Source organism: Lagopus muta, chromosome 2 (assembly GCF_023343835.1).
Source record: "Lagopus muta isolate bLagMut1 chromosome 2, bLagMut1 primary, whole genome shotgun sequence".
NCBI classification, from domain to species: Eukaryota; Metazoa; Chordata; class Aves; order Galliformes; family Phasianidae; genus Lagopus; species Lagopus muta.
Window position 1 is genome coordinate 9,040,886 of NC_064434.1, and position 23,279 is coordinate 9,064,164.

General features: G+C 40.0%; 1 protein-coding gene across 2 annotated transcripts in view; it reads left to right on the top strand.

Annotated features, from left to right (window-relative positions):
- Nucleotides 1-23,279, top strand: part of LDAH (lipid droplet associated hydrolase) — a 103,875-nt gene that overhangs the window by 67,298 nt on the left and 13,298 nt on the right. For both annotated transcript variants that reach the window (XM_048935078.1, XM_048935077.1), the window contains one exon: nt 1,404-1,644. In XM_048935078.1, the coding sequence (XP_048791035.1) occupies nt 1,404-1,644 (241 nt within the window). The remainder of the gene's footprint in view (nt 1-1,403; nt 1,645-23,279) is intronic.

Below are 23,279 nucleotides of genomic sequence, written 5' to 3' on the forward strand. Positions count from 1 at the left end.
GCATTTAAAATACTGTGGAAAGTCCAGTAAGGCAAGTTGCTGATATTTCCTGAATTACTTTGCTGTGGTACAATGCCCAGATTTTGTAAATATCTTGTTGTGAAAGCATGATGCTGCTCACAGGTGCATGAGCTGAGGCTGACTGGAGAGCAAAGACATTCATTTTGAAATAGTTCTAGAATATTTTTAACATATTAATCTAACTTGTGCAATCTGTAGAGTGAAATATGCAGCAAACAGACATCTATATAACTGCATATATAACTGCATCTTTTTATATCTGTGGTAGCTGCCAACAAAGCACTGTGGTTTATACTTAATTATCTGCAAATGCAATATCCAAAATCTCTCTTATTTTGCCTTCTTGATACTTCTGTTAGGTACAGTAGTTGTGTATCTTTGAGGCTTTTTCGTATATGAATTATTGTACTCATGTTTCACATCCAGGAAAGAGCAGCAAGTATTCTTTGAGAATGTTGGTTTGATAACATGGAGGTATAATAGAGAGTGCATACATTAATTTGCTTGTAGTTACTGTGGGTGGCATTTTTAATTACTTTTATGCTAGTTTAAGGCTGCTGTGTATTCTGTTATCACAATATGAAATACCCACTTTAAAACACATATCTTTCACTCTAGCATGCTAAAAGCAGTGATGTGCATCACTGTGTACATCTCCGTGGTGGAGTTGTGCTCTCATGCTCCTGTCCTTACCAGGAATATTGATATGGAGCTGCCCATTGACAATCCTGTGTGCTGTCAGACAGTCCGGATACTGGATGTGGGGCTGCCTGCTGCCCTCTGGTGGGGCAGTGCCTGCTGGACACTGGTGCCTTCTGTCCCACATGGGCTCCCCACTGTGTGCTCCCATCCTTAGACCACATTTCCCAACCTAACTTTGTCTTTGGAAAACATTAAGATGATAGCCATCTTTGGATGGGAGCAGGCTTTCAGCCTCTATCATAAGGAAGAAGAGAACAGACTCTTCAGTAGAGTCCATTGTAATGAGACAAGAGGAAATGGTTTCAAACATAAGGAGGGCAAATAGAGGCTGGATATAAGGAAGAAGTTTTTTACAATAAGGGTGGTGAGGCACTGGAACAGGTTGTTCAGAGAGGTGGTGGATGTCCCAGCTCTGGAGACACCCAAGGTCGGGCTGGACAGGGCTCTGAGCACCTATGGGGCTGTAGGTGTCCCTGTTTGTTGCAGGGGAGTTGGACCAGGTGACCTCTAAGGGTCTCTCCCAACTCAAGTAATGCTACGATTCTGCGCTCAGAGCACTCAGAAAGCCTATCTATATGCCTGCATGCGACAAAGCCAAGTGGCAGCCGGGTGACAGCGCCTGCAAGGCTTGGTTGGGTGCCGCAGGTGTTGCTGACTCTCATTTTCTCCTGGTCGCACAGGTCCTCCGCTCCGTGCTGCTGTTTCCCACGATAGAGCGCATGGCCCAGTCCCCCCAGGGCAAGCTGATGACCCCGCTGCTGTGCAAGCTGCGCTATGCCCTCTACATGCCCGTCTACCTGCTGTCCTTCCTGCCCGAGGGCGTCAAGGCCTCCCTCGTGCGCTTTGCTCTGCGGGGCATGAAGACCTGCGATGAATCTTCCATAACGACCTCCGTAAATCTCTTCAGCGTGGATTGCATCGGTGAGCACGTGGGGTTTGTTGGTTGCCTCAGCTTTTGTGTCGCTCTCGTTTAGCGAAGGTAGATTGGGCTTTTTGCAGACAAAAGCTTAGTACTAAAGCACGAATAAATTGTGAATTGGAAAATTCTCTAAAATTGAAGACTACAGGAAAATCTCGGTTTGTCAATTCAAAAAAAAAAAGTCTTCAAGGAAAAATAACAAATGAAATACTTTCCCAAAGCATCTATATTTGTTAAGAAAACCCTGACCTGTATACTTTTAGCAGTATCTCATGTGATTAAACCGTAGTTTTGCAGTGGATCTTTATTCATCCCTCCTTACTTTTTGCATTTCCTTCATACTGGGTAGTGAAATAAATCAGTAATCAGTTTCACAAAGGTTTCTCCACATAAGTTTCATTAAGCCTTGATTTAACTCTTTCTCTCTGTCATTTTTGTAATCTGAATTGGAGCATTAGTGAATTTAGGAAAAGGCCTTCAGCCTGAAGAGACACATAGAAGTTACTTTGTGCACAGAATTTCAATGCTTTTTTTGGGCAAAGACAGAAGATTAATGTCCTTCCAATGATATGGCACACCATATGCATAGTTTGCATGTTCTAGCAAAAGGAACAGCTTTAAGAAAGGGAATAATTTCAGATAAATTATGTTACATTTAGAATGAAAACCAGAACGTGAATTGTGCTATACTCCAGGTATTTTAGTAAGCTAGCAGTTGAAAACAATTTGGAATAGAATTGACATGCTAACACAGTAATAACAGCAAGAAGGAAGTTTAGATTGCATTAATAGTAGTAAAAACACATTCCTAGATTTCCAGTTGTGTTCTGTCTTCTATCAGTTAATTCTACCTCCTAATCGTCCGAACAGATGTGCCAGAGTGACTTTGTGCTTGCAAGTCCCTTTAACCTCATCTGTGAATGTGCTGCTCTGTACCAAAGACTTGCCTCTAGGGTTGTACAAGCAGCCTGTAGGCTGCAAGCAGGATGGGCAGTCAGGGTTTTTGCTGACAAACCCAGACAGTGCTGTTTATGTTGTACAAAACTGCCCTAAGAATAGTGGCTTCGTTTCATCACCCTGTACCTGACAAAGTCAGGCTGCTGGTTGATAATGTAAACTCCTGATGGAAGTCGTATGGTCTGCTGTTTGAGTTCCTGTTAATTTATGGAAATTTTATGATGATGAAAGAGAAAACATCGCTGCAGTCATATGTACCGTAGGAATTCAGGCTTCTTCCTTTGCTAGTTTAGTCTCGGAGAAAGGTATGTGAAGGTCTGTGGGGTCATATCTCCACAAGCCAGGAATACTCTGGTCTACACAGATAAAATTCTAGCTCTCAAAGCAGGTAGCTGCATCGAGGATTGTGGTGGAAGTGGTCCTTGGCCTGCATTAACCTCCAGAAAATTGTGGCCAGTCATTGTTTGTAAGTGCTGTTTGGCACAGACCACTGCAGTGCCAGGAATATTTTAAGAGGGCGGATTTGATGTGCTGCTGTTGGAGCCCAGCTCTTCAGTTTTTCAGTCCCCAAGTGTGTCTGTCCTGACGTGACAGCCAGAGGTAATTTTTCTGGGTGCACCGATGTGTCCAAACTGCAAGGAAAATTGAAGCAAGAAGCCAGGCTGAAGGGGCTTGTTCTCATAGGATGTGATCTCTATGTTCAATTTATTGACTGAATTCATTATACCAGAATGAAAGTCCCTGTGAGCCAATGTCTTATAAAACTTGAATAAATAGGCCTTCTGATACAACTAGTTCCTCTGGGCTTGTGATATCATCTCTTAGGCAGAATTCCTCTTCGATTCCATCTTTGGACAGTGATGATATTTTACAGTCCAGTGACTCAGGACCACATGCATGGATTAATAACCTTAAAGCTTTCTGGATATTGCCTGTTGGCCTTCTCTTGTATTCTTTGTGGACAGCAGTGTAATGCTTCAGCAAAACTTTGCTAAGCTTAGCACAAAAACTGAGACTATCCTACAGAACTGCCCATCTGTGACTTAGTGAAACCTCTGAATTTGTGATAAATACTTTTCTGATTTGTACCTTGTCCCTTAACAAACTGCTAGATATGGTTGAGAAATGTTGAGCAAATTAAGATGTTCCTCCTCTCCAGGAAGGTTGCATGTCAACTCATTAAAAATACACATATTGCCTTTGGCATGTATGTCTGTCGCATTACTGTAATCGTAATAAAAGCTGTGATTAAGGGCAGAAAAGATGGTAAAAGTTTCCTTAAGACTAGTACGTCCGCTAAAACAAACCAACCTGCCAGGGATTTGTTACCACATCCAAAGCTTAGTCACAACAATGTTTTCTCTCCTCTGAAAGGAAATGAGGCTTGAAAACTTAATTGCAGTGGAACTATAAGACCTAGTGCTGTTCCCATTGAGATCAAGAGTCCTGAGTGGTGATCCTGGTCACAAGTAGTGTTCCCCAGGGGTCAGGCCTGTTCTGTTTGGTATCTTTATTGATGACCTGAATGATGGCATTGAGTGCACCCTCGGTAAGTTTGCAGATGACAAAAAAACGTTTGGAGAAAGTGTTGATCTGCCTGGAAGTAGTAAGGCCACACAGAGGGATCTGGACAGGCTGGATAGCGGGGCTGAGGCCAATGGGATGAAGTGCTCCCACATAACTTGCAACAGGACTACAGGGAATGGCCTCAGGTTGTGCCAGGGGATATTCAGGATGGACACTAGGAAAAACTTCTTCTTGGAAGGAGTGGTCAAATGCTGAAACGGGCTGCCCAGGAAGGTGGTTGAATCACTGCAATGGAGGTGTTCAGGAAACCTTTAGATATTGTTCTGAGAGTTATGGTTTAGTGGAAAATACTGATGATAAGTGAATGGTTGGACTGAATGATCTTGTAGGTCTTTTCCGACCTTGGGGATTCTATGATTCTATGAAAAGATCCCTTCAGTGGCAACAAAATCAGGCCCTCAGTGAAACAGTCACAGAGGTTAGGGTGTTGTGAAGGAAGAATTGTATTACTTGTCTATCCCACTGTTTCAGATTATGTTTGCTCCCACTTCTTATCCAAACTAAGCTTTCCATTGACCCAACTTTACAACTGACAGAATGGAGAAATCCCAGTCAAACAGCAGAAGCATTGTGATTACACTGTCCAGAAAGGTAATGGGATATAAAGTCTAGTCCCAAAGGGGAAATAATGCAGAAAGAGGAGAGAGAGCAGGGATTGCAAAGAAAAGTGATTGTAGGGTAGAATATAGAGACAAAATAAAATATAGAGGTAAATATAGAGAATATATATATTATATCTACATAGAGAATATAGATGTAAAAATATAAACGAACCTATTGGAAGTAAGCAAAGGAATCTGAAGACAGTTTGGGGTTTTAAGCTTTTGGCAAAGAAATTTTAGAGCAGAAAAAGTATGACAACTAACTGGAATTGGGATGCCTACATTCCTGAATGTCTGGGATGAATAGACAGAAAAATTGAACATTAGTGACCTTAAGTTATCTGAACTGTCATTCTGTGTATTCACGCTGAATACAAGGATACCCCTGTACTGTACAGCAGTGGTTATTCCACAAATATTGTATAGTTGTTCAATACTGGAACGCTTTGGCACTCCAGCCTCTTGAAATTTGTAAACATTTCTTTGGTGACAGATGCCAGTAGCAGACTTACAGTGACAGTAAACCATTCTATCTACATAGGACAGGATTTATTGTCCACCAGTTTGACTGGCAAACTTCCTCCATTTGTTTCTGCAGAATTTCCACAAAAGCACAGACATTACATAATAGGTAAACACTGCAAGGCTTTTTTGAGAGGCGGACTCACAGGTCAGAGGTTAATGTCTGGATGACAGGGAAGATACAGATAAGCACAATAGCAAGAAAAACCTCCAACTGGCCCAAACGTGGTTGTCCTTTGTGATCTTGAACCTATGACTTCCCTTGAGGAATCTCCCTGTTTGTTTAACCTATTCATACAGGGGAATACAGAAATCTGGAGAGCGATGGAGAGGGGGAAAGGTCTGCTTTGTGGAATTCATGCAGGTTGGGGAGGGGGGAACTCAGAAATCTGAAATGAAAGTTTCACAGAGGCTTCGACTGTCACACAAATGAAAGCTGGAGACAGTAGATTTTCATTTTAATTTATGAGTCCAAGAGATGTAGTAAAAAAACAAGGAGTGAAGATAAAGTGCCACAGATTAGATTCAAACCCGATCTTGCACCAAATGTGAAGGCATTCAGATTTCATGTAGAGGGTTTGTATTTCATTCGTTTTACAGAGAAAAAAAGTGGTAAGGCAATGTTAGGCAAACTACTTTGAAGCCTAAGTTAGGAAACTGCATACAGTCCACAATCCTGTCTGAGAGATCAGATGCCCAGCTGAGAGAATCTAGGCTACTTCTGTTCTTTATCTGTACAAGATGGCAAGATTACATGCCTGAAATGCCACAGAGGAGGGAGTTCTATCATGGGATAGAGTTTTCTGAACTAGCAAGTAGCATCTGGGAGACTGTATCTGTATCAAAAGCCAGTGAAATGAAGGCTTCTAGTTACTGCAGACTTCTATGATGATGGAATATAAGATTTTGTGTTAACTCAGTTTTTGCCTCCAGCTGGCAAATTTAATGCTATGTTTGAATTATCCCCATCTTGGGAGTTATCATATCCTGAGATCTATTCCAGTTCTCTCTTCTTAAACAAAGAGATGTTAAATATGATACTATGAGTGGTCTTCATCTGCTCCTCATACAGTTTGCCCTCCAAATCCATCACCATCTTCATAGCCCTCCTTCAAATGCTCTCTAATATTTTTATGTCCTTCTTATATTGTGGTGCCCCAAACTGTCTGTACTGCCACTCTGTAGCTATTGGCTCTTCATCTTGCTGCTGGCAATCAGAAAGCAGTGTCCTCTGAGTTGTATCCTTACTGCTGGAAGGACAGGCAGATATCCTAAGCTTTCACTGCATTAAAATTTACAATTGCTGGTTTCTGCTGACATAGTCCTATTGTGTACTTCCTACCTTATTTGAAAACTCATTTCACATCTTCGCTTCCACTTCCTGACAAGAAAAACAGGAAATTTTTGGAGAAGACTACTTTGAGGCTAAATTGCTGCAGAAATACCTATCTAACTAAAATACACAGGTAAGGGCAGTGTGTGGCATTACTTTTCTGACAATCCTGAGCCATTCCAATTATTCAATTGATATTTTTCAGAGCTATGTATTATTTTAAAGTATTGGGCAAGCATTTTATAAACAAAGTCATGTGAAATGGTGAAATAAGCACTTTGCTCACTCTAATGGGCTCTTTAGAAAGTTATGTACAATGGTGTTTTCTCACACTGAAATTAAAATTGAACTCTTAAAAGGAATGGAAGATGCAATGAGCCCTTCTAACTCTAGCACAGAAGGTAGAGCTCTTTTGATTGGAGTTGTATGGAGCTAAACTCTCCATTGAGGCATGTCAGGCCAAGGGGACGTTGCATATTATATTCTACTTTCATCTGTGGGATCTGTGTTTTTTTTAATTACTAGCAGTTTATGTAGTATTAGTCAAAGTTATCTTCTTAGTGTACATTGAAATAGCAATGTCATTTTATATCAAAAACATTTTAAAAATAACTTGATATTCAAGACAACCAGTGAGCATCAAGGAGCATTGCTCAAGACAAGCACTGAGCCATTGCCCTGAATCCCGTAGCTGATCATAGGCAGAACTGTTTATTGAGGTACATCTCAAGGCAACAGTTTTAGATCTGAAACCTTCTTGACCACTAGTTTAACCTTATAAATATATATTTAGACATGTTCATCATGAGCAACTTGCAGAAACCTCATCAGCTACACAGGTAAACTTCTGCCTACAATGAAGAAATCATTCTAAGGATATTTTTTTTACTTTTATAGCTAAATTTGTATGGATTTTCAGAGATGATGTATAGGTGGACAGAACTTCATGAAGAGCAGAAATTGCCAGCACAATGCACAGGATGCCAGCACAGGATGAGAAGGCTGTTGTAGACAGCCCACAGTCTGACCCAGCGTGCTAAAGCTGCTCACAGAATCACAGAATGGCCTGGGTTGGAAGGGCCTCAAGGATCATGAAGCTCCAACCTGTGGCCACCAAACTCCCCATTTAGTACCAGACCAGGCTGCCCAGGGCCCCATCCAGCCTGGCCTTGAACACCTCCAGGGATGGACGGGGCACCCATAACCTCTCTGGGCAGCTGTTCCAGCACCTCACCACTCATTGGTATAGAACTTCCCCCTGACATCCAACCTAAATCTTCCCTCCTTCAACTTAAAACCATTTCCCCTTGTCCTGCTCCTGCCGTGTTTCCCTGCAGGCTCCTGTGTGCTGTCACAGTTGAGTCCTATCCACTTCTGACATTTTAAGTGATGATCGTAATATGTATTTCTGCAGAGTGTTTAAGAGTGTTTCCTTACCTGTGGAAACATAGTAATATTTTATCACCTGCTTCACAGGAAAAGGGGCCAAAGAATAACAGCCTTTAATATTTTCATGTTTCCTCTGCTACTGTTTATTTTCCTGTGTGATGCCTGACTAAAATGTTTGTTTAATGTTGTCGGACAACTCACCTTACCAAGGCTGCACTTCAGCCGATGGAAAAAGCTCACATCTGCTTTATTCTTTCTGGGAGTGAACTAAAGTTTTCCCCATTTAAAAGTAGGATGCTTATATTAAATTACTGGAGGAAAGCAATGACTTTTATATATTTATAGTCCTATTTATTTTTAAAGTCAATCTGCTTCATAATTTACCTCATTTCCAAAAGAAAGAAAGACATTTAACAAGGACTTTTATTACTTGCAAAACCTTTTACTTTCCTGTGAAAATCTTGTGAAAATAATAGTAATAATGTGGAAATTTCTCATTGGTTTTATTTCTGTTAATTATTCCTCTTCTTGGGGGAAAAACTCAATGTAAAAGACTCCCATCGTAAATATTACTCATAAGGCGTGAATGTTTTGATAGTGGAACTGCTGATAATTTCCATGAAATGTGAGGCCCATTTGGGATTTGGCTTGGGAAGGGGAGATTGTTTATTCACCCCTGGTGCGGTTTCATCCCTAGGGATCTGATTTACTCCCACAGACTTGCAAGGAGTCTAGCAATACCTTGCAAATGGCATTGAAAGGAAAGGGTAATCAGCAAAGTGGAAAGGATGTTGAAAATAAGTATATGCCAGTTAAATGCTAGCAGCTACAGTTGCTTTTTGTTACCCACTGTCATCTGCCTGTTGTCACCTTGTTTTCCTAAGGCTCAATACAAAACACCCTGAGTTCAGGTAAAAGATCCCACAGTAGACTATGCCTTTTCCTTGAGAGATGTCTGCCTAATTACTCCAAGTAATATTGAAAGTAGAGCTCATGGTTCTGTCATAGTTATGTTCAATGGTTGGGAATTTAACTTGTTTAATTTAAGTCTGTTCTCAAGATAGCGTATATATTCTGCAGTCCCAACTAAGTACTTAAGCACATGCTTATGCCGTATTCATGGGGAAATTACAGATTGTATCTTAAAGTTTTTTGGAGATCAATGTCTGCAAAACTGAGGACTACAACTACCTGAGGGGAGATTGAGGTGAGATGGAAGTCAGCCTCTTCTCCCTTACAACTAGTGATAGACTAGAGGGAATGGCTAAAGTTGCGCCAGGGGAGGTTCAGGATGGATGTTGGGAAATACTCCTAAAAGGGTGGTCAGGTCCTGGGCTGCCCAGGGAGATGGTGGACTCACCGACCCTGGAGGCATTCAGGAAACACTTAGACGTTGTGTTGAGGGACATGGTTTAGTGAGACCTATTGGTGATAGGTGGACGATTGGACTGGATGATCTTAGAGGTCTTTTCAAACCTTGGTGATTCTATGATTCTAATGTCTTCCATGTAACTAAGGGCAACACAATCTGTGTATAATTCCTATACTCAGCTAACACAATATTTCACACATAATCAAAGAATCAGGGGTTGGAAGGGACCTCTAGAGGTCATTGAGTCCAATCCCCCTCCTAAAACAGGTTCCCTACAGCCGCTTGCGTAGGTAGTCATCCATACAAGTCTTTAATATCTCCAAAGGAGGCTACACAACCTCGGCAACCTGTTCCAGTGCTCTGTCACCCTCACTGTAATGTTATTTAGCATATTTGTGTGGAATTTCCTATGTTCCAGTTTCTGGCTATTGGTCTTTGTCCTATAGCTACACACCACTAAAATGAGTCTGGCCTCATCCAAATGCCTCCAGCACTTTTGATATTTATAAACATTGAACATATCTCCTCTCAGTCTTCTCTAGGCTGAACACACTCAGGTCTCTCAGCCTTCCCTCGTATGGGAGGTGCTCCAGGACCTAAATCATCTTTGTCACCCTCTGCTGGACTTTTTCTAGTGTACTCCACAGTACTCCAGATGTGGCCTTATCAAAGCAGAATGAGGAGAAGGATCACCTCCCTTGACCTGCTGGCCATGCTATTTTTAATGCGCCCCAGGATACCATTGGCCTTTTTGGCCACAGGGGCTCACTGCTGGCTCATGGCCAACTTGTTGTCTACCAGGACACCAAGATCCTTCTCTGCAAAGCTTACCTCCAGCAGGTCATCTCTCTAACCTGTACTGATGCGTGCAGTTATTTCTCCCCAGCTGCAGGAGTCCACACTTGCTCTTGCTGAACCTCATCAGGTTCTTCTACACCCAGCTCTCCCGTTTGTCCAGGTCTTGCTCAATGGCAGCATAGCATTCAGGTGCATCAGCCATTCCTCCCAGCTGTGTATCATTATCAAACTTTATGAGGGTCAAAAGTCCAGCAGCCCACCTCTCCTCATTGGCTCCTCTACCGCCTGCATTATAAAGTTATCTTCAATACATTGCAGGAACCTCCTGGGCTGTGCATGCCTGGCCATGCTGCTAATACAATAAATATCAGGATGGTGGAAGTCTCCCGTAGAACCTGTGCCCAGAATCATAAGGCTATTTCCAGTTGTTTGAGGAAACCTAATCAACTTCCTCCTTCTGATCAGGTGGCTTATAATACACAGCCACAATAGTGTCATCCATATTAGCCTGGCCCTTAATTCTCACCCACAAGCTCTCCACTCCATCATCATTCACCCCCAGGTGGAGCTCGATTCATTCTAGTTACTCTCTCACATAAAGAGCAACCTGACCACCTGGCCTTGCTGGCCTGTCTTTCCTAAAAAAAGATTATCCATTCATGACATGCTTTGCTTTTGCTTCTTGTCAGGACAACATCCACAAGTGCTCATTGTCTGCTCTCCTAACTTTCACATGATGAACATCTCTGTATAGCATTGTTATGGGTCTTTGAAGGAAATGCTGGTTTGTCTTGAGCAATTCCAGTTCACAAGATTGCTTACTGTTTAGAGCAATGATTAAGTGTATTTACAATGAGCTTTCCTACCTATTAATCCACTCCACCTCAGAGGAGTTCACCCCATTCACAGGAGGCAGTACTCAAGTTGTTGAGCTCCATCCGGCATCCGGCATCCACAAGGGGAGTTCAGCATCACCTTCTAATCCAGAAAGCCACTTAAAACAGATCTCCATAAAGTGAATCAGTGGTTTCAACACTTGTCTAGGAAAGCAGTATTCCCAGTAGAGCCCATGCAGAAAGCACAGTGTGGGAATGGTACTTGCTGCACACTTTCCATCCTGTCTTCTCTCTGAAGGACGAAACACCACCAACACCAGTCCCATCCCTTCCCTCTTACAGAAGAAGTGAGCAGATACTTGCTACAACCAAAAATCTGGAACAGAGCAGATATCTCACCATCCCAGCCAACTGTTCTCTGTGTGAAAACTTAAACTGAAGATTAATTTCCCCAGCTGAGGGCTAGTTCTGTCATTTGAAGATAATGAGAGTTGCTTCCAAGTAATTCAGGGCAGGATTAAGTCCACAGACATTTCAGTTTCGGGCACACAGCTCACTTCTAGTGCACATGCTTCATCACACAAAGTAAATTAGTGCTTTTCACACTCCTTAACAAAGCATCTATTGTTTGCAAAGCACCTGAATATTATTGTTGAATAACTTGTTGTTTATTTTTTGCCATCAGTACACTTCCTCAAGCACAGCTGACCAGTTTTCTTGTGTAGTTCTGATCTTTCTGCAGCTTTAGTACCAAGCAGATTAAATAAATCTGTCGTAACAAATGCAGCTAGTTCTGCCAATTTGTGTTAATCATTCTGTATTAATTAGTATATTGTCATTCTAAATTCAAGTGTAAACTGAACAGCACCAAAAGTCAATGTTTACATCTTCTAGGCCTCTAAACATCAACATTTTAACTAATGTGTGTGTGCATGTGTGGATGCCCATGTTCCTGCTTTAGTCATCCTTGACACTAAGCAGTTCCTTCTGTTTGATGTTTTAAACAATGTTATACGATATTTCCAAGATTGCTGTTGGCAATAATTACCAGCAGAAAATATGTTTTCCCCATAGGAAATTACACTGCTGTTTGGTATTATTAGTTTGTACCACTGTGTTCTCAGTCTGTCTGATGAATGACAGAGATTGCTTCCTTAAGAGCAAAGGATCAGCTGGAAAGGAAACCAGTGTCGCACTCCCGTGAAGACCCTTACAATAAGATAGGCAACTGACCAGGAAAAAAGCTCCGACCAAACACTAATACAGTCCCTGAGGAAAAAATATTTTCAAAAGCTCAGTCTGCTTTATGCAAGGCATTTCAGTTGAGCATGAGAATCCCACTTAGAACTGATGAATCATTTTGCAATTTAAGCAATTTGACTTTAGAGTTGAGAGAACATTTGCAAGAGTCGTATTACAACATGTCAAGGTGCAGATTTTCTGTTGCACATGAAAATAGTAATCCTTGGCAAGAATCTTCCCATTGAAATTAAACTATTTTCTTCTTCTACCTCATTTCCCTCACTCAGAAGAACAATCAAATCTCTGCATGCATATCTACAATTCAGTGCTGCACAGCCACTGATTTAGAAATAGACTGTTAAACCTGTGGAACAGAAAGGATGTTTTTCCTGATAGTTTGAATAGCCTCTGACACACTGAAAACCAAACTCCTGACTGGGACCTTTAGCAGTCCCGCACAGTGCACCTAATTCCTAATTAAGAAATAATAATCAGGCAGTCAGTTTTCAGTAGGATCTCTTTCCTTTTTGCTGCATTTACCAACAAATTGTCAATTTACTTATATGCAGTACAATTTACCTTTAATGAAGCCAGGAATGGGGATTAAAACTTGCCAATGTTTTGTGTGTTGTAAAATATTTCTCAGGCATTTCATAATACCAGATTATTGTGAAATTATCCTGCTGCCAGGCAAATTTACTCAGGAAGGCCTCAATGAAGCATTCTGGGAGAGGGAAACCAAGAATTTTTGGAGGCTCTTTGGAATTCCCTCGTGTGACATAAGAAAGCATCATTTCAGGCTTTTCTATGTGTAGCACTGCCAGTACCTGACAAAATGTGTCCCCAGTCTTTACTGCAGCCCTTGGCCAACACAAATAATAGTCTAAAGTAACAGCAATAAGCAATTAAATAGCAAATGGTGAAATAGCAGATGCATTCTGTGAAAAAAAAAAATTGACAGTAAATGATGGTTTTCCAAGGCAGAGCATCAGAAATGTCCTGGGAAACTGGAAAGTCAGCGTGAGAAAGAAAGATGTATGGAAACAAACTGTAGATAGTGATAGATTGTTACAACTAACCACAATGGAATGAGATTTCTTGTTTTTGACAAGGCTCAAGACATGGTTATTAAAACCACTGTGCTTCCTAAAAGGAATATTTGCAAGAATGCATGGGTTTGCAGAGGCTGGATCGCTGTCAATCAAACCAACATCATGGGGGCTTTGGCTTCTTAAGGTATGAAGATACTACTCACATTGACATACTTAGTAAATAATACATGATTAAGAATTTATTGGGAAAAATCAAAAAATCTTGCATATAGCTATGAGCAGAAGTGCCCTCCTGAAAGTTGTGAAATTAAGGTCAAAGGACAGAGATCTTCTGAGAGTTCAAAGTAGCACTGTGAAGAATGGTAGCTGAGCTAGCTGGTATGCAGGTAATGTAAATTACAAAAGTATGAAAAATGAAGTAGTGTTGCAAGTCTTTATAAAATAAAAAGCTATTTGTTAGTTGGTCTAACAGACGTACGTAGGTAACTAACGGAATCAGATTATCAATATGAAGAGATGAAACTTGCTCAGGAAAGAGAGACTTGGAGAAGGGAAGAGGACAGATGTGAAGGGAGAAAAATTAAACTTCAGATATCTGCATTGTGTATGTGAATCCTATGACAGATATTGAAAATATGATAAGTTAGAATTGTTTGGACTAAACAAGAGAAAAGTCAACAACATAAGAGTTTTCAAATAAAGGAATAATAATTTGGTATCTGTGGTAGCAGAGATAAGGTGCAACAGAGTAGATTCAGATAAGACTTCAGTTAATTATTAGAATGGAATTCTTCACGGGATTTCCTGGGGAAATAATGCAGTTTTGTCATCCACAATGACAAGTGTTGTGCAAACGGTAGTTAGAAATTGAACAAATGTAAATATTAACACACTAATTTAAAAGTTCTATTGAATTACATAGGAACTAGTAGCTGAAAGTACTAGTAGCCAAAGCCCATCCCGTCCACTGTCTTGCTGTGAACAACAGTCAGAATGAAATGCTTCCAAAGGGGAAAAACTCCACAGTGGAGAAGTCTGCACTGCTGGTTAATAGAGGCACTGTAGAACCTTAAAGGCCTGAGGCCTTTTTGAAAATATGGAGCTTTAAAGTTTGGTTAATGTTAAATTTTAGTTCATTAAGAGACTTCTAAATATTTGTTGATTTCGAATGTCTTTGTTGTTTATTCTTTGCCTTAACAAGCTCTTATGAGTTCTGCAGCTGTATCATAGAATCATAGAATCACTAAGGTTGGAAAAGACCTAAAAGATCACCCAGTCCAACCGTTCACCTATTCCCAATAGCTCCTACTAAACCATGTCCCTCAACGCAACATCCAGCCTTTCCTTGAACACCTCCAGGCTTGGTGACTTCACCACCTCCCTGGGCAGTCCATTCCAGTGCCTGACCACCCTTTCTGAAAAGTAATACTTCCTCATGTCCAGCCTGAATCTCCCCTGCCGTAGCTTGAAACCATTCCCCCTGGTCCTATCACTAATGACACGAGAGAAGAGGCTGACCCCCAGCTCACTACAACCTCCCTTCAGGAAGTTATAGAGAGCAATAAGGTCTCCCCTGAGCCTCCTCTTCTCCAGGCTGAACATTCCCAGCTCCTTCAGCCTCTCCTCATATGGCCTGTGTTCCAGACCCCTCACATGTATGATACATGTTGTAAAATGGATGTCCTTTTACTGGCTCTGATATTTCAACCTTCTAATATTCCTTTGTATTACAAATGAGTTGCCAAAGATTTGTGAAGAACCAGAGGGATCTGCTGTGGGATCTGATTGCATTTCAGATTTGTGGGTTTTAATCATACATATTAAATGCCTAAAACATGAGGGAGGACAGAAGCCAGTTGGAAAGTGGTATTTGGAAAATACAATAACTAAATGACATTCGACTTGGAAAACTGAGGGGAAAAAATGCATCTGAAACAGGTTGTCTCTAGGTAAAAAACAGAATCAGGGGAAGCCAGAAGTAGGGGGCATATGAAGTCTTTCTCCACTCCATTCCTGTGAGTGAATTTGTCCACCTTGGAATATCATATAGGGCTGTTCTTCCAAATTTAAAGCTGTTTAAATTGCACTGTCAAAGCCTTGAAGTAAAAATCTGGCTTCATGTTTCTCCTTGTACCCATTCCAGAGCATAGCTCCTACTAAGTTACAAAATAGAGCAATATTTTGATGTGTGGGGCATAATAAATTTACACCTACAGCCACAATCTTGTTGATAGAGTCAACATAATCTGAAGCCAACAGCAGTGGGGAAATGAAATGAGCTCGGGTAACTCTTTGTAGGGTAAAATTTATATTATCTGTTGAACAAGTTGTTGAAGATTGTGGTGTGTATCCATTAAAGTGTCTAGATTGGGGCTATCTTCATAACCACTCATTTTTGTTGGAAAAGGAACTGTTCTGATTATTTCCTTAAGTGCTTAGCCAATTAAGTTGATCTTTTTGTCCTTTGTATTGTTTCTGCTGTTTCATTCGTATGGCATCTCTTTCTGTCTATTATTTCTGTCACAGAAAATTAATCTCCTTAGCATAACAAAGAATATGATATTGTTTTTGTGTAATGAAGATGCTGACTGCAGATCAAAACCACACAGAACAACACAGATTCAATTTTTAAATGTTGAGGGGCATGTATGTCCCTCAAAATTTATCAGGGCTAGGTCTGAAGTAGTCAACTCCAGTTGAAACACAGTTGTCTTTATGGAATATCTTTAATTTCCATGGGCAGCATTGTGTGACCGCTCAGTTTCCAGTGTGAGTTTACAATTAATCTAGCCTTAATCTAATCTTTTTCTTGCAAATAAGCAAGCAAATGATCTTTGGACATTCAGTCAACAAGAAGTTCAAAGACTTGAGGAAAAAACAATTACTTCAGTGCAAGAACAGGAAATCTCTGTCTTGCTTCAAGATTTGAGTATGAAAAGAAATTTTCTCTCTCCCAGGTTAGAATCATGTTTCTTCACTTTAGCACAGTTTTCCAACTTCCAGCATATCCATTGAGACTACTGACAACGTATCAGTTAGGATTTAGTTCTAAAATCTTCAGCAAGTAATAACAACGCTGCTAGACATGTGTTTCTTCTGAATCAGGAAATCTTTTATTTCATATTTCATTTGCTTGACTGCATTGTGGATACATCAGTCTGTTTGAGCTCAGTAGATGCAGGTATTCACCTAACAACTGGCTAATTGAATTGGCGGTTAAATAACCCTAAGCACTGAAAAGCTTGATTGATTTCAGTCATTACTGTTTGTGAAAACTAATAATTTAGTTGAAGGATATTAAGTCCTTGCTGTGACACTCTGGGTTAAAGAGCTACCAATGATATAAAGCACTCTTTTCTTTTCTGGATCCTTGATTTGAGCCCAATCAGAGTTCCTCTATCACAAAACCACCACAAATAAATCAAACACGTTTTGGCACAGTTTGTCGTCTCTGCTTAGCAAATGTATGAGACTAAACTGACACTGATCCTTAATCACCTTTAATCCGTGGAGAGGGAATGATCCTACTGGGGCAGGAGAAAGGTCATTGGCAGGATCATGGGGAGAAAGTAAGTTGGCAGTTAATTTCTTAAATCTGACCTGTGAATAAATGAAAGGCTTCCATTTCAGGTTAATCTGTGAAGCAGCATATATAAAAGATCTGCATAGAAGGAAGTTATGCTATTTTGAGAAGTTATTATGAGTTAAAAGAATGGTATCCGTGGTATTTGCCTTTTGAAATGTTGATTTCACTTCTAATTTGTTAGACCTTATTATTTATAATAATGTATAATTTACAATAGCTTTTTTTTCATTATTAAATTCTAATTACTTGGCTATGATTTACAAGAGGCAACAGCAGCTTGAATTGGAATTGACTATAAAAAATGATGTGGAGATCTACAGCTTCTCCACGCACAGTGATATGTTTCTTTCGTATGTTTCTTTTTCACTCCTTTCATTTGTGCATGAGAAGTGCTTTTCCTTTCCTAACTGCTATGTAAAATACCCACGTGAGTGGATATTTGCAGAGGCCCAGGCCCTGTGGACACTGATGTTATGTTCTCTGCTTTCTGTGTTTTGGATTATCCCAGTGACCCAGGCCGTGTTGTAATATATCAGACCTGCAAAACGATTTAAAGGAATGGGATTAGACCAAGAAAATTCAGAAGAAAAAAAAATTGCTAACGTTTGCCTTAAGCTGTGAAACTTGATGAACAAAAATACTTCAGCAGGAGAAGTGGAGAGCTTCTATGCCTTCAGAAGTTTTAGACTGATTCAAGGCTAACAGATCTTTATGAGCTCACTTCCTAAATAGAGAACATAGAGGTAAGGGGCTTTTGCCATTCATGCAAAGGATGTGAGAAGAATGCTCCTTCCGGATTCCCTTCAGAAGAGCACTGGAGTTCATGCATTCTCAGTAGATGGAGATGATTTATCACTGTGAGCCAGGATTTAGGGTTCAACCCTGGCCTCATTCTTTCAACCTGTCTTTGCTGGGTAACATGCTTTCCATTCCTTGTGTCTGTTTTTCAGCAGAGCTCTGAGGTGATCACATTCATTTCCATGAGAGTTCAGTTCTCATTTTGAGATCTATATATCCAGGTTACCAAAGGAACCAATGAGTTTGGTGATCATCTCCTTCACACGTCTCACTGTCACTGTGCCGCAGTGAGTCTTTTAAGTGACAATCACAAGTTAATTTTGTCCTTCAGAAAGGAAACTGAACTGCCTTGCTTCAGTAGAACACTGTATCCATTGAGCAACTTCTAATAAAGCTCACGTCAGCACTGATGTATACAAATTCATTTCATGACAAGATGAATTTATTACAGTTGAACCGAATTATAGCTTGATTGAAGACTTACTTTGGTTAAAATACAGGAAGGTTCTGATCCTTCAAACATCTAACTTCATTACTTTGAGCATCCCTGTTAAAAGCAGTGAGGCAGCAGATCATATGCACAAGTATATGTGTGTGTGTAGAATTGTGTCCTCCAAGCCTTCTTTGGCTTTCCTTAAAGAACTAATTTAAATTCAGCAAATATAAATTGTGATGCTAATAATTAAATAATGAAATAGAAATTAAATTATATAAGGCACATCCTGACTTTAGGTACTTAGGTATTAGCACTGGTTTTGATGTATTCTTTATCAGATTACTTTGCAGATTTTATTGTTTGATGATTGTAAAATCAACTCTAAAGGTAGTAATGAGCAACTACAAAGGGACATGACCAGTTTAGCTCTATAAATTTCATTACTGTTAAATAAATATATTTTTAAGGACTAATTAATAGTTCTTATATTTCTACAATGCTCTTCACATCAAGAGTTGTTAAGCCTGCAAAACCCATGTTGTCATGGCATCCCACATTCAGTCTTATCTTTCACATGCGATGATTTCTCAGAATACTAATTTCAATCTTAGATTCCCTTTAAGGCCCATACATTTCTCATTTCAGCAAGTGGTGAGACACAGTAGTAAATGCCAAACACCAAAGCTGCGTTGCTTCTAATTTCATCATGGACACCAAGGTGACAACTGTGATACAACTTCCATATCGTCAGTTATGGGGATTTCCCATGTTAGCATTTTGAGCCAGGTTCCTGGATGTTCCTGGATGGGCTTTATTCTGTGCAGTGACTCATTCTGCAAATTTTGGTGAGACTGCTTCATCATTCAGTAATTTCAGCACATGGGCTCTGGGTTGCATTTTATATTGTCCTTAAAAAAAAACAATGAACATTTTTCAGGGCTGTAGGACTCCTGATAATGATTCTGGGAACCTAAAGAGATTTGCAGCCAAGGCAAGCATTAGCATTTGATGGGAACTTTTCAAGATCTGGTAGAGCAGGTGACAGGCACTGACCAGGAGAATCTCACAAGGCAACCTTCCTTCGCACAGGCCAAGGAAAGATTTCTGAGACCATTCTTTTTATGTATCTTACCTTCCTTGACTGTGGCCACTTCACAGCCTGATTTTCAGAGCTGCTCAAAATAACAGTCCCTGGGAGCCCTTTGAGATGGCTTTCTAATTAGGCACAAAAAAGAAGTGAATTCTTCTGAGTTCTTTGAAAAAGCAGCTCAGTATTCATGTAATAATGAAACAGAAAAGCTTTTTTTTTTTAATTTAATTTTATTTTATTTTTTCTAATAGGAAAGAGATAAATATACAAAAAATGCCAAGGTTAGCAGAGTATAGTTGAGGAAATAGCAGAGGGATTTCTCCCTGAACTTGTGACTTTGCTTGTGAGAAAAATAGCTTCTCTGAAGAAGTTGCACCAGCAAGAGAGAAGAAAGTTAAAAGTTACTGTTTGTGTTCTAGAGTGGTATCTCTTTCAGTATAGCTTTGCAAGGTAATGTGGTTTAAAGGAAAGCAGTAAATTTGGGATGTTTTGACTTTAATAAGGATTTTTACATCGTCTCCCATAGTGCCCTTATAACAACGTTCGAGAAGTATGAGATACCTGAAACAACTATTAGACAGCTGTGTGAGTGGAAAGTGGGGATCAGGAAAGATTGTTAGAAACAAAAATTAACCACCTTTTCGTGTATATTTGCCCTAAGATTACTTGCATTAATTTTATCTGCTGGATAAAGGAGGAGCTTAGGGCAGCATGCTTGGATGAGAATGCCTCCGTGGCAAAGATCCATGCTTAGCACTTTCCTGTGGCAGTAAGGTTCATACATAATGGCATACAACTTTAAAGTACTTCCTTTTATTCTTCTGCACTTTAATGTGTGGCCCTGTAAGACAGGGAAATACAGTTGTGTAATAAATATTGTGACTGTTGGTAACAACACTTCTTTAACTTCACTTCTCTGGCTGCACCACTGTTCTTAGTTGTGCAGTATCCCACAGTGACACTCAGTGTGCACACTGCTTCAGATGCATGCTCTTCATTCATGTTGTAGGGCATACACAGTGGTACTGCAGAATTCTTCATCATCAAATTCTTATTATTTATGAAACATAGTGCATAACTTCATTGCATTTTTGAGTAAATATGCATAGTGAGTAACATTTATCTGATGGGTCTCCGAATTTCTGATTTCCTTCCTTGCATTAATTTAGAAGCTTCTGAGGGAAAAGAATAGTTTGTGCTCTTATGCATGTAGGCTACTTAACATTTCTTCAATTTGAATTCTGTTTACTGAGTTGATGTTTTCTCTCTGCTGTTTAGGTCCCTTTCACATTTCTCACTGCCTGCCTCACAAACTGACTTGCATAAATTACCTGAGCAAATGCTGTTAGTAAACTACTAATCTCTTGATCAGACCATTAAGAAATAAGTAATGCATGACTTCATACATGGAGCTGGACTAAATCTCAGACCAGGGCTCATCTCACCTCAGTTCAGATGTTTAACTCACGTTGAGATGGTTAAGGTCTAAAGGTGAAAAATCATCTGAGGTGGTGAATTAACCCACCCCATAAATGATCGGTTCACCAGTTGTGTTCAGTGATTTTTACAGGTATTAGTAGTAATCACTACTTCACTGTATTTGGGATGAATTTAGTCTTTATTCCTTTCTGTGATGAAAATGATCTAATCTTTTTGCTTTGCTTCCAAAATATTCCTTAATCCATTACAGCCTTTCACTTCACAGTTGTTTACCTTCGTATGCAGTTTATGGTGTGAAATTGTAACAGAGAGCATTCAGAAGATCAATAATTATTGTCGTCTGATTGTGTTCACTGAAATGTTCAAGAAATTATGGATAAGGAAAAAGCTATTTTCCTTTGAGAAATCAGTAGTGATTGGACATTATTTTCTTACATAGTAGGAATGCCATGAACTCAGCAATTCTGTATTTAAGGCTCTTTACAGCTCTGATAGGTACAGTCTTGCCCTAATGATTCTAATGTATTCTGTGTTCTCCACTGTTGCTACTTTGTGGCACCTCACTATGCAGATAGAAGTCATTGTTATGGCTAGAAAAAGCACATGGAGTAGAAACCTCCTAAATGTTTTGAACAAGAAAGGTGGATGCATGAAAAGGAAAATCATTTAAGTTCCAAACAGTGTAATTATCTTCCTTAGCAGCTCCCTTAGCCTGTGATTATCTGTTAGACTCCCCAGTTCTGCTGTAGGCTTCCTGTTTCTGATATGATTAAAGAATATTTTATTGTTTATTTTTAATTCTTGTGATGTTTGTTCTTGGAAACCTACTTTTGCTCTTTGCAATTTCCTCTTACTTAATGCCTGCTGAAGTTTAAGTTCCTGTTTATTGGCTTCCCTGGGATCAGGTTTCCAAAATTTTAAAGATTTCTGTTTGGTGGAAAGGGACTCTTGAACCTTGCCATTCATCCTGTTCAGCTTAATCCTGCCTTCCCAGTTCCCCTTCTTACACATTATACAAGTCTTCAGAGGCAGTTCCAATTAAAGTAGTGTCATTATCACCTTTGCAGTTACCATTCAGCAGTTTTAATTTTAGGATCTTTCTGACTGATTGCTTACTAAGTGTGTGAATTCCACTTCATTTCTTATTTTCTTACTGCAGAAATATGAACAAGATGGTTAGGATGGAGAAACTTGTCAGATGAGAGATGGGGAGCACAGGAGCACTTATGTATTGCTCAATTATGTATTTGTGCTGTATGCATGAACTGGGAGTAGAGAGATGCATGCAGAATCCCAGTAACAGTGAGCAGACTGATGTGTGCCAGGTTCTCCCAGCTGGATGTTCGTCCCTGCCTTCCATTCACTGCTGATTCTGCGAGGTAATGGCACAAGTTCTGACTGCAGGTTGGCTGTTCACTGTGTCCTACTAACGATAAACCTTTTTCTGAACATCTTGCCCAGTGCAGTGGTGGATGCCCAATCCCTGGAGACAAGCAAGGTTGGTCTGGATTGGGCTCTGAGCACCTGGTCGAGCTGTAGGTGTCTCTACTCACTGCAGGGGAGCTGGACTAGATGTATTGCTTTTCTTTCTGACACAGAGCAGTGCTTTTAACAGGCAGATAGCTTCATTTATAGGTGAGAATTTTGAGCATTAAATCCATATTTGCCACATTAGAAACGGGAATCAATCTGAAGTTAATGAAATACATTGGGAATTCTTAATGTTCTTTTGTACCTCTTATTTAAGGTTCACTGAGGCGATTTTTGAAGGCGCACTCTAAGATGTTCTTCTAAAAACAAAGGTGCAAAGGTTTATGATTGAGCATTGTCTGGAGCTGAATAGGAAAAGGAAGACAAGTATCAGGACTTCAACTTAGATGTAGAAGGGCAGACTTTTGCCAACTGTGCCACTTGTACCACAGGGTTAGACGACAAGTTTACAAGACCAGACTGAGGCCCCTCTGCCTGGCAGAATAGAGTGGGATAAGTATATTTTTGCATGATTTGCTGAATTGTTTATATGCTGTCACACGTGCAACCCTTTTGTCTTGCACTAGCTGCATTCAGCGTTTGATTGAAAAAATCAGAGCTCTGCAGGCATAGAACAGAATTGCATCTTCTTTGGCTGACTCAAAAGTGGGTAGTTCTTTCTAGGATCTTGTTTTTCACTCGAGAGCACTGTTTTTGTCTTCTGACATTTGCTCTTTGGAGCCATCACTCATCTCTCCAGTGGCATTCTGTTCCTTCAGCATTGCTGAAAGTTAGTCAGCTCATGTTTTGATCACCACCAAAGGCCTGTGTAATTGCCATTTCCCCTGTTATCACACATTTTGAGATTGTCTCATAACAATTTCAGGCCCAGTACTGTCATTAAGTATTTGCACACAAAACTACATTGGTTCGTATTTAAAAAAGTCATGAGCATTGCTGTTTTCTCATTTTTTTCAGAAAATAAATCAATAGTTTAGAATATTTTCAGTTTATCCAGGACCTGAAAATTGAAATACTTCAGTTATTTATCCTTTAGTAGTCCTCCATTGGTTTTGTAAACTGTGTCTAGTCCTGTTTGGGTAAGTACCATCGATATTATTCAGAAT